The sequence below is a fragment of the Spermophilus citellus genome, assembly GCF_964194105.1.
Source record: "Spermophilus citellus genome assembly, chromosome: 12".
Lineage (NCBI taxonomy): Eukaryota > Metazoa > Chordata > Mammalia > Rodentia > Sciuridae > Spermophilus > Spermophilus citellus.
This window is the reverse complement of record NC_138198.1, coordinates 94,948,315-94,960,913: the sequence shown is the minus strand read 5'-3', so window position 1 is coordinate 94,960,913 and position 12,599 is coordinate 94,948,315. Positions and strand designations below refer to the sequence as shown.

At 45.4% G+C, this 12,599-nt stretch overlaps 1 protein-coding gene across 14 annotated transcripts in view; it reads right to left on the bottom strand.

Annotated features, from left to right (window-relative positions):
* Nucleotides 1-12,599, bottom strand: part of FHOD3 (formin homology 2 domain containing 3) — a 435,723-nt gene that overhangs the window by 161,030 nt on the left and 262,094 nt on the right. For all 14 annotated transcript variants that reach the window (XM_081263639.1, XM_081263640.1, XM_081263647.1 and 11 more), the window contains exons 7-8: nucleotides 8,423-8,534; nucleotides 2,169-2,263 (exon numbers count right to left, since the gene is read on the bottom strand). In XM_081263639.1, coding sequence (XP_081119765.1) covers nucleotides 2,169-2,263; nucleotides 8,423-8,534 — 207 coding nt within the window. The remainder of the gene's footprint in view (nucleotides 1-2,168; nucleotides 2,264-8,422; nucleotides 8,535-12,599) is intronic.

Genomic DNA, 12,599 nt, shown 5'->3' with positions numbered 1-12,599 from the left:
ATTATCATGTGACTTCAGAAAAAAAATGTCTTGTTTCACTGATTTTTTTTTATTCTTAGTTGCTTTAATATTTTTCATTTTTCTACTAGGTTCTAAAATGTACTTAAGATTTTTTTTTTTTTGCCTTGCTTCTGGCAAACAGTTTTGTAGTTTATCCTTTACCTTTTAGCTGTAGTTTGTGATTTTTTTTTTCACAAACAAAACCATTAACAATTTTCAGTGACATTTAAATCCCTTCCATTGGAATCTTTTATTGGTTTCATTAGTAAAAAGAATCTTCGTGAAAGTTGTCACTACCAAAATTGAATTGTGTCAAACCTAAACAGAACGGAGCCAGGCTGCCACAAAAGATGGGCCTTCATGCACGTATACCCATGTTATGAACTATCCAAGGAATTCCTGAAAACTGCAGTGTTCCAGATAAGCTGTTTGTTTAAGGATACTTGGCTAACAATGCTGTCTCCCCCAATGAGCTCCATCCAACTCCTGCAACTAATGATCTTTGTTTCAGAACAGCCTACATGGAGTTCTGTGTTCTTCTAAACATAACCTCTTAGAACGTGCCTGTGACCTCTCATTGTGTGTGTATCCCAGATACAATCCTTTGCTATTCCCAAATAAACTCCTTGTTCTTGCAAAGTCAGCCTGTCTCAATTTAAGTTGGCATCTTTACCAACTAGAGATCAAATATAACTCCCCTTTTCTACATTTTTCCCCCTCAAGTTTAATGGGCTACATTGAACTCTCGAGTCTCTTGGGGACTCATTGTGGTATCTAGTCAAAGAACAATTGTATTTCCACTTAGCAACACCTCCCGTCATGGAGGAAGCTACCCTGTCCCCAACTGTGTGGCAGGTTGTTCTGAACACTGGGGTCTGTTTCAGGCTCCAAAGCAGAGTCCATAGACTGCTGAGGAAACAGCAGATTACACCCTCAATCCTTCTAGTGGGCACATGTTACTACCGAGTGGGAGAAGGGGTTCCTTATAACTATACTGCTCTATGAATGCATCTTCGGTTCATCAGGAGAAACAGCTCTCCAGTTACATGCCAGAACGGGATTCTGGATGTTTCTGAAGCCTTTATTATCACTACAATTGGAAGGTTCCCACCCAACAAGCTGGAGCACATGAGGAAAGTCCACAGGATGGTTGACAGGATGCCTTGGGTCCAGGGTATAACAATTCAAAAACGGAGCTCCAGTCCCAAATCTGGTCCTCATGGGACCCCCTGCCTCAAAGCATCTCTAGGTCTAAGGATGGCTACTGCCCTGCAAGTAGTCAGTGACCAGAGAGGAACGTGAAGGGGAGACAGGAATGCAAAGGTGCAGTCATTCTCATAAGGAGAATGGAATCCATCCACAGGAATCCTCATCTCAGCCCAAGGAATCCAAACTTAATTCCCCATGGAACAAAAGACTTTTTTTCCTGTTTTGTGAACTGTTTCTTTAGAGTAAAATTGTTGATATTTTTAAGATATACCCTAAAATTACCTTAATAGGAATAACAATCACAAAATTTCTGCTGTCAACTTTCTCATTTTACTAGGAAAGACCAAAGCATAAAAGCATATAGACACCCACAGACCCTCATGGGCCCAGGCATCTGTGTGCATGCCTCCACACACACCATGCACAGCCTGAAGGGCTTTCTCCTGTGAAGCAGCTGGGGTCCAGTTGCCGTGATGGGGGTCTCCACACAGTGTGGCTTGTGAAGGAAAAACTAGGTTTTTACATATTAGTATACAGACTACTAAAACAAGGTGCCATGAACTAGGTGGCTTAAAGCAGGAATTTGAAAATCTGCTATTAAGGCATCGGGAGTGCCATTGTGCCCTCTGAAGGCTCGATGGGAAGCTCCCTCCTTGCCTCATCCTGGATGGTTGGTGGCGGTCCTCAGCACTTCTGGGCTCATATCCATGTCATTCTAACCTCTTGGTCTTCACATGACTGTTTTCATTGCATGCATGTGTTCACATGATCTTCCCTGTGTCTTTCCTCCTCTCATGAGGACACCACACCAGATTAGAGTCTACCCTGATGACCTCATCGTCACTGGATTACATCTGCTAAGACCCCAATTCCAAATCAGGTCACATTTACTGGTACAGGGGTTAAGACATGAATGGATCTTTTGAGGGCACAATTTGATACATAACACATCAACCAACCTTGTTCACCAAAGTCATTGCATACACCAGCAGCTCCGTGTCAACGCCATCTTTTTCTTCCAGGATTTCCATGATATTTGACCAGGGCTTAATGCCTATGAGTGAAGCAAAAATCATTAGAAACAATAATTTGACAATATCCAGTTCACATCATAGTATATCCAAGGACTATTCCCCCCCACCCCCGTCATAGCAGTGTCTTTTAGCTGCCAAATTTGTGTGATAATATCCCGAGAGTGGACCTGAGCATGCTTAGAATTAAGATGTCCTAGAAGGCAACATTGTACCACATCAGCTTCATCCTGTTTAATCAAATATCATAAATTCTCCAGCATCAAGATGCTTATCTGCTCACTTGAAAATTTCCCTTTATATCCAATATGCAGTTTCTAAAATTCCTTTCATGTGCAACTTTTTGGGGCATACACTTTACTAAGGTTGGGAAAACTGTCCCTAGGTGTTTTCTGAATGTCCCATGGCATGCAGAAGTTCTTCGTGCACTCTAGCAGTGACTCATCTGACAAACATCTTAAAAAAAAAAAAAAAAAGAATGCTCTTCTAGTCCCTTGGTATCAGCCAGTTACAAAGTCTAGTGGGCAGCTAGGTTTACCATCTACAGGAGCAGTTAGACATAATAAATATGGGCACAGAACAGCTGAAGAGAGGCAGGCATTTAGTTAATCGCATCACTTAGTGAGGGAGGCATCTTGCAGTGGGAATGGCTATAGAGGGCTCAGGACAAGAGGTGGCTCATGAGTGGCCTCTGTAGGGGAAGGCCTATGAGCAGCTCTCCCCAGGCTCAGAGGCCGCAAGAAAATGCATCAAATTCAAGACCCACAAGGCTAGGTTGCAAAGGGGGAAACACCCTTCTGACATGGCTTCCCATGCCTGAGAGCAATGTTTGAGGTGAAGCAAGCATCGCATTGTCCTTGGCTTCTTGGTTTGGGACATGAAACTCTTCTCTATAAATGCCTCGAAGGAACACTGCCTATTTTTGCATGAAGGTAAAATTGAAATAACTTTAGTAGTTTCCAACTGCTGACCCTTGCAAGGTTTATGTCACTCACAGCTGATAACAGCCTTGACATGCAAGTTCCCCAAGGTCAGAGAAATACCTGTCTTATTCATGTCTGTGCTCTTACCTGGCATATAATGTGTTCAATAAAATGCTGAAGAGTAATAAAGATTTCTGTAGGAAGTAGGTAAAGCTAGAGCAATTTTAAAAGAACGAGACAGCAGATGCACACAGTAAGGAAATAAGAGGATTAAAGACGTGAGACAGATTCAGTTTCACATTGAGATCTTCTGGCTCTCCCACCAAGTGATACACAAAGTCTTAACAAGTCGCTCTTCCGTGACCTTTTAAGCTGAGCACAAAGGCATGCTCCATTCCCTTGCTAGTGGGCAAATTATCCTGGTTGATATTGAAGTTCTTTTAAGTCTACACCACAGCATAGTTTCTCTTTAAACGCTACCAAAGTAACCATCAAGTCAGTCAAGACAGTCAATCAATGCAGTCAGTAGGCCTATGGTCTCACCATCCAGGTGCAGCTCAAGAGCTCTGGGTGCCTCTGCTCTTGCTTATCATTCACACACAGCACCAAACCTCAGCATAAAACATGTCAGAGTGTTACCCACTTGTGGTTAAAAGGAACATAGCGTAAAGGAGAACACACTGGAGCCAAGAATTTCTAGTAGTACTAGCAGGCCCAGAACTGCTTCCTGGTTTCTTACTTTGAAGCTAAAGAGGCAACAGGGCTCAGAAAAAGTCAAGTAGCAGAGGCCTGCAGCCCAGAGTAGCCGGACTACAGCCCCCCCATCCCACGGACACATACATGTGTGTGCCGCATGCATGCACACCATCTAATCCATTATGATCAGAACACTCAATCACAGCTTACTTTAACTGAGAAATGTGTTATTCATCTATGGTTCCCGATTCTATTATCATTTAAGGATTTTAAGTCTGGGAACATGCATATATTTACATCCTGCTGGGATGAATGCTCTCTTCCCTTTGATAGTTTGGTACCATTTAGAATGAAGGCGAAGGGGAGAAAACATGGGGTTTAACAGAAACAACTTTGGTAGGGCATAGGCTAGACCTGTGTGAAGCACCAGCACTTGGGACTCTTAGGAGCTGCCCCATCAGTACCAATTAGTCTAAGCTCATCCTCCATCTTCCCCACTATGTGTGTTGGGGGCATTTTTGTATCGAAATAAGCCCTTTAACCCCACCCCTTTACGTAAGACAGGAACTGGGCCCCAGAGTAGTGGATTGAAGGTCAAGTCAGAAGACTCATATGGAATCATCTACCTTGTGGTATTTCTTCAAGGTGTCACTGAGAAAAAAAAGCACTTTGTCTTTTCCTTAGCAATGACAGGATAGTTGGAAAACAGTTACTGTTATTATCTGTCTCTCCCCGCCCCTGCCCCCAGTCCCCAAACTGTGGGGTACAGGCTCTGTAAGTCTGGCATTTCTTGGTGTCTGCATACGCATGGCTAATACTTGCCAAATAACTGAGTATACATGAAGATATGGAGAATCCTGTTACACAACAGGCACTTGAACATCAGTGGCTATAATTATGATGGTAGTGGTTGGTGGCGACATCCACAGTTACCCAAGGGCGGACCTTCTACAGACTCCTGAGCCAGCCCTCTCGTATCACCAAAGCACAGGGCCTCTCTTAACCCAGAATAAATAAGCAGAGAGAAATGGCTCAAGACTTTCCTACTCGCCTCTGTTAAAACTAATGCAAAATAAGACAGCAGCACAATTCACACGCAAGCTGGCCTAACACTTGAACAGAAGATTCTCTTGGTGTGCTCCATGCCCTTCTCCATAATGGATATACACCCCAGAGGCACTTCTGTAAAGAACAGAAGAGATGGAGCTGGAATTCTGTCACCCTCGAGTTTCCACCAGGCTTTGAACATTCCTCACCCATCAGTATGTTCAAGCAGAAACAGATTGCCTCAAAGGATGGCCGAACTCCACCCTCCCAACCCCGTTAATCATGTGTGACACGTGTTTAAGAATTATGTCATATCTCATCACTTTACATTCAAATGAAAAACAGAACTTCAAAAGCTATGCTGAGCCAAGTTAATATGACCCAAGATTTATGACAGAAATTTTGAAATGAGTTACCCTGTCTGGTCCCTTGCCCCATCCTTTCTGGGAGAGGCAAACAGAGGGGAGGTCCCCTGCTCAGCGAGCAGTGAGTTCTTGACCAACGCCCAAAAGTCACCATAGGGCAGACCTCAAAGAAAAGGAGTCTCTGATATAGGGACAAAGTGAAGCCCCCTCAAGTGACAAGTGACAAAGTGAAGCCCCCTCAAGGGCTACCAGGAGCTCTGCTGCCTTTCTTCCCACCAGGCCAGGCCTGTCACCAGAAGGGGAAAGCGGTTGAAAATACAAAAGAGAAGATGATCTAGGGGACCCAGAAAATAGGTGCATTAACAAGCCATGCCCAGGGACTAACTTCAATTAGCTTTTTTACTCTAGCTCTTGAGCGGAAGTCCAATTGCCTGGATCAAATGAGGCAATATTAATTTTCAGTCATTCATAAATAATAATTACTACCCATACGGAATTTGACCACCTCAGATTTTAACCCTGTTCTTTAAGTGGTCCACTCTAGGCCACAAAGCAAACTGGCTACACTGCAGAATGAGCCTTCTGGTTAAACCACAGGCAACCACGCATGATTGCATGATGTTTGTAGAGCAATCACAGGACTCTGTTCCGGACCAACTGCATTTGCTTGAGGTGGTAATGATGTTTGAGGACCTATAGTTCATTTTGTTGGTTTTATGTGCTGATTCCTTGAATCTGACAGTTTTTCTAGTTAAAGAAAAGATTGTCTATAGCATGCCATTCACCCTGCTGGGGAAGGAATCTAAAACCACTCTGAGTAAAATTATGGCTTATTTGTATATGTGTGCACAAAGGGATATGCTCAGTTTGCCCCTGGTCACCTCTGGCACCTGGGGCTGCTCTCTGGTCCATGTGAGAACCGGAGAGCTGCCTCTAAACCCTAGGTGGAAACACACCTGGCAGTCATATTGCTCTCTGCAGAAAACCATGACATATTTATATGTTTAATTCCATCATAGGATTCTGCAATAATTTTACTAGCAGTAAAATAGGATGATGTTATATGTATGTATTATAAAATCACAGCCAAGACCACACATGTCCATAAAGAAACATGCTATTGAACCACGTGTGATAAGCTATTTCTGAGTTCCATTATTTTTTTTTCATTGCTAGTGCAGTAGCAGACAGATAGCAGTTGGCAAAAGTGTAAGACATTTTATGGGCAGAAAACCCCACAAAGCTGAGAAAACAATCCGTTAGCTGTTCTATTTTTACTAACTGAAAAAGATGGCCATCATGTTGGCTTGGTGGAGACACTCAGGACAGCAGAGTGCCTCTGGCTAGGGCTGTGGATGAGTCTTGGATGTGGGGCACCAAGTCCTGGGTTAATCTCAGGATCATTCCCACTCTCACAACAGGCCTCTTATGAAATGTGAAGTCCAAGGAAGGAGGCTCTGAGCTCCCAGCTCAGCAAAGCCAAGAATGATCCCAAGGTCATGAGAAAGCTCTCCCTTCTAACATGCTGCCATGGCAAGAGCCCACATGTTACCTGAAATCTAGAACAAGATGACAGAGCCCATTAATTGTCCTAATGTAACCTCCAGAGTCGGAGGATGGAGAACAATTCCTCCAAGGACAAATGGAAGGAGCTGCCTTACTATCTTCCCAAACGCCCACTCTGGCTTGGAAAAACCAGACCTGGTTTCTGAGCCATCAGCCATCCTAATTAAGGACTCTTGGCTAGCACAGGATCTGCTTTTGGCCAAAAGGCTCTTATCTGGCACCAGGTGGCAATATGCTGTGGTGGTGGGAAACCTGCCCTTTCTGGGACCCACCTCCCAGACCCTGTCTGTGCACTAAGCTTCCTCTTTATCACACACCCACACTGAGGCCTGGAGTCGTCTCCTGGCTTGGACCCATCGTGCCTGGGGCTGATGTCTGCCTGTGTGTTCGTGGAGCCCCAGTTAGGATCCTGAATGGCTTTCATTAACTTATACCGTAACTTTCAAAGTAACTAGGAAACTACCTCCCTTTGCATTTGGATTCAACTTTTACAGAATATCTCAGAGTAATGTTGACTCAGACACAACTGGATTGAACTGAAAGAGCTATTAGGCCCCTTGTTTCTTCCCGACTGTCACATCTAGGCAGATTTGTACAGAACTCTGCATATGCTCACTCACACAGCTGTAAGAAAATACATCGACATGTTCACTATTATCTTTGTTGAGATCAAAGGTGATGTTTGATTGCCTTTACATTTTTCCCCCCAAATGTTCTACAGTAATGTTGCTGTTATAATCATGAAGAGAAAAGTCTTTATGAGGATGATGATAATCCTAATTGGGTTCCATTAAGGAGAAAAACAGAATAAAATCTCCAGCATTTTAGTGTCAGCTTCATGCCATTAGAGAGGCCTTAGCATGGCACACACTAATCCATATCTAGAATTTGCTCTTGGCCACCTGCCAGCTCAGACAGGGGTGGGAGTGGGGGTGGAGCTAGGACACCAAACTGGGAAACAGATCCTGCCCGTGAGCAGGGCACACCAGCAATGGTGACAATACAGCAAAGAACATGTTAGGTTCCCGAGAGCACCCAAGTAAGATGGGAATGGATGGTGCAGAGCAGATAGGAAATGAGTGGCAGGTGGTTCGTTAAGCCAGGTGAAGGGTATCATGGGGTGGGGAGCTGATGGCAGGTTTTAGATGAGGAACATGATCAGATCTGTTTTAGAAAATCTTCCAATTGCACTCAGGGTGATGAGGGACACTGAGTGGCCTGAGCAAAGAGAGGCATGGGGAAGAGGGAAAAGGTTTGAGGAACGTCTAGGAGTCAGGATCAACAAAGTGCTTGCTGTGGAGCGGGGAGAGGAAGGGACCAAGATGCTGGTTCTCTGTGGATTTCAGTGGGAGCTGGGAAAGACTAAAGGCAAGCAGTGCCTGACCACCCTGGGGAGGCTCTTGCACTTGGCCTTCATCAGCCCAGCACATTCCAGCCCCGATCTCTGTGTACTGATCAGCCTAAATTTTTCCTGCAGTGAGATGTCCATACAGGAAATGGTGCCAACTCTTCATTCTGCTGTGAGACATGGAATCCTCCCCACAGACATTTTTGCCTTGGCATAAGGGGCAAACACACTGCTCACCTCTTTTGGTGTCAACAGCACAGACAGCCTGAATGAGATGAGGTGCATTGGACTCCGAGTACTCTACAAAGACCAGCAGCAGCTTCAGGGCCGTCTTCACCACCAGGCGGAACTGGAGGAAAAAAAAACCATCAGGTAGTGCACACACGGCCTTGGACTTGAGTGCACTCTCCTAACCGTAATGAGTACCCAGCACCTCCTGGGCCTCGGTGTTCCTCTCAGCAATTACACAGATGATTCCTTCACTAGTCTCTCATTGGATGCATCAGGAGACAGAGATGAGTATTCTTCCCATTGTGCAGACCAGGTAACTAAGGTCACAGGGCTAATAGGAAATAGAACCAGAATTTGAATGTGGGACATTTGGCTGCACAGCACACACCTCACAGGTTCCAGCAAATGGGACAGTGTGTACTCAGTTGGTTACCACATTTGATCCCAGCAATACTGTTAAATGATGTGACCTAGGTCACAATAGCCAGGTTGGGTAACCTAAGCCAGATCACCCATTTTTGAGAAGGTAGAGGAGGATCCCTGGAACCTAGGAACCCACGCTCTTAGGCCCTCACGCTCTGCAGTTGTGAGGGGCCACACAGACTTCAGAGATCTCCTTCACCAAGGTAGGACTCGCCCTCAGGAGGCCACAGGTCACTCACCCAGAGAGCATGCCACACCTCCCAAAAGTAGCGGCCATGATTCCTAATTTCAGCCTCCTCTGCCTTGGGGCTGTGACAGGCATGGCGTTTCCAGGTTTGTTCCCTGCCCATTGTCCCTATTGTGTTATAACCCCTGGCCCACAATCCCCCTTCCCCTGAACCTGCTTTCTTCAAGAACCTCCTTTCTCAGGGAGCTCACATACCACCCACCTCCCAGAAATGGTTTCAAATGTATATGTAAGAAACAAGCCCACCTTGAACTATATGCTCCACCTAAGCCACATGCCTTTTGGTGCCCACCCTGCAACCTCCATAGCACTGAATTCTTTCAAGGGAAGAAGGAGGCTTATTTACATTGCTTCTCCAAAGTCTAAAACTGCACTTGGCCCACAGTGGACTCGGAGATGTGTGCTCATTGAATGAATCCACCAGTTGACCAACCGGTCACTCAATGAACCCTCACCTACCCCTGAGCCTCTATTGCATATTGTGGTCAGTCAGCTACAACATCTTCATTTGTTCTGCACAAGAGGAAGAGCCAGTGCCTCCCCGAGGTATCTGCTCACAAAGTGGTAGGGGGCTGGGGATGTGGCTCAAGTGTTAGCCTGCTTGCCTGGCATGCACAGGGCACTGGGTTCGATCCTCGGCACCACATAAAAATAAACATGATGGGTCCGTCGAAAACTTAAAAATATCAAAAATTTCCCTCTCAGAAAAAGTGGTAGAGACTCAAGGAGATGCCAGTTAACTGCAGGGAAGGAGCAGGAAGTCCACAGGGAACAGAACAGAACATCACCTACACCAAGGCACTTCTCTAAAGTCATGGGCACCTCTGTCCCTTGTCTTTTTTTTTCTGCTGTCTTACGTAAGAAACTACCTTTTCCTCGATCCCACATCTCTTTCCAGCGAGTGCCCTAGGGTTCTCGACTTCTGTTCATAGGAAAACTTCCCTGAAGATTGACTATGGCCCCTGAGTGCCCTTTCTAACTTCACATCGACTCTCCAACCCTGTCCCATGGACTACCACCACCACCACCTTTGTGTTTTCAAGACCCACAGTGGATTCCATGTTGTCGATCCCAAAGGTCACTTCTGAGCCTATTTATCTCAACTTCCAGCAGCATGTGACAGTTTCCTTTGAGTCTTGGTCACTATTCTCCTCTCTGAGCCCCAGTCTTGTGCCTCCAATGTCCACACTGCAGCCAGAGTAACCACTGGACCCTCCTGCTCACCACCCCTAGACCCTGTCATGGCCAGCAACTTGAGTGGCTCTTGCAGTCATTAGGTCCTGGCCTCTGCACGCTCTCCAGCCTCCTCTCCGATCACCTCCACTCCTGTTCAGTTTACTACCTCCACTGGCTCTTCAACTAGGTGAGTGTTTCACAGACCAAGTTTATTCATGACTCAGCTCCTTTTTGCAGTTCTCTGCCTGAAACTAGACCCCCCCCCCCCAGGCCTGGCATTTTCTCATCCTTCAGGGCTGAAAAGAATCCCCTCATGGAAAACATCTCCATGACACTTCATCTGAAGAACCCTTGGCTAATACCACATCACTGATTAAAAAATAAAGAAGTGAAGAGTTAAATGGTGATTAAACTAAGGATTGAACCCAGGGGGCACTTAACCACAAGTCATATCCCCATATCCCTAGTTATTTTTTTAATATTTATTTTTTAGTTTCCGGCGGACACAACATCTTTATTTGTATGTGGTGTTGAGGATCGAACCTGGGCCGCATGCATGCCGGGTGAGCGCGCTACCGCTTGAGCCACATCCCCAGCCCATCCCTAGTTATTTTTGATGTAGGGTCCCACTAAGTTCCCGATGCTGGCCTCAAACTTGTGATCCTCCTGCCTCAGCCTCCTGAGTCACTGGAATTATAGGCATTCAAACCACACCTGGCTTTTCACATCCTTTAGCATGATCTGAAACTGTTATGCAGTCATCTTCAGTATCCACCAGGGATTGGCTTCAGAACACCCATGAATACCACAGTCCATGGGTGGAGTTAGATAAAACGGCATAGTACTTGCATGTCCTATATACATACTTTAAGTTACTAATACTACTTAATACAATATAAGTACTATGCAAATGGTTGTTATACTGTGATATTTCAGTAATAATGACCCCCCCCAAAAAAAAGTCTTTCATGTTCAGTACTGATTACTTTTGATTGATGATTGATTTCTGTATCCAGAGATACAGGCAGGAAGGGCTGCCCAGCCCACATGTGTTCACCTGCTGCCCCTCAGTACACAGCTACTGAGCAGTAGAGACACTGCCCCAGGAGGAGCTGCTCATCAGTACTGTGCGTGAAGGGCAAACCAGCACATCCTGAGGCTCCTCCTTCCAACCCGTCACACCCTGATAATGTGTGTACCAAGTCTTCTTGGCCTCTAGCTGCCACCTCTGGAGTCTGTAGGTGAGCCCAGGCCCCACCACAATCATGCGGAGGGCACGTAGCACCGTGGGCATCATCCTCAGGCACGTCCTCCCCATGCAGGAGACTATCAGCCTTGGAGGACTCTGAACTCGTTACAGGGTTTCTGCTTTCTTCCCCAAATGTTCCTCTGCTTCCCGACTGGGAATAGAGTGAATTTGATAGTATTTTCAACAGTTACAAGGCTGGGGGTACCAGAGGAAAGGTATGCTATAATAAACTATTTTATACACTTAGAGCTGAAGAAATTGCTTCATGTAAATAAAAATCGTAACAAGTCCAAGCTTGGAGACTTCCTCAGTGGGTAGAGTGTTATTATGTGGTTTAAACCTTCTCAATGCCTCCCTGGGAAAGAACCTGGCTGCTGCCCAACCCCACCTACCCTGTTAGCGGGTCTCAGCAGGGGCCCCCATGCCCATCTCATAAAGGTTCCTTCCAAGCGTTCGTGAGGTCACGGGGCCCTGACCTACATGGTCTCAGGCATGCAGAATGCCCAAGCCACTCTCCCTTCCAAGGCTAATGAAGAAACCACTGTTTTCTAGCCAAGTCTTCCTTTCCCCTCAGTTTCAACATGCCTATTCATGTTATCCTCTCCTTTGCTGCGATGGCTGCTTGGAGCTCTTTTGGCACTGTAGTTTTACTTTTTAAAAGTTCCCAAACTTTTATGATACATAATTTCAGGTTTCTATGAATTTGGCTTCTATTGAGTCTAAGTTTATGTTCATGTACTTTAGGAAGTTTTACTATGTAAGTTAATAGCAAATGTATCAGATAGTTGAAGTAGAAAGAAGAAAGCATCAGAATGTTGATTTTGTGGAAACACCCAGCCCGAATTGCAAGCATGTCCTAACTAATCATCAAAAAGCATTCAGGGGCTCCTCCTCAGAAATTCCTTACTAGTACTACTGCACAGCCTTGGAAATACAAAGACACAACTAAAAATTCTATGACAAATTCATTCATCCAGAAATTGCTTAATTTGATGCCTTCATGTATCCAGGATGCAGTCAACAACCTCCAAAGCTTAGAACAGCCTCCATGGGGACCACACCAACTCCTCCAGGTGCACATAAACTGT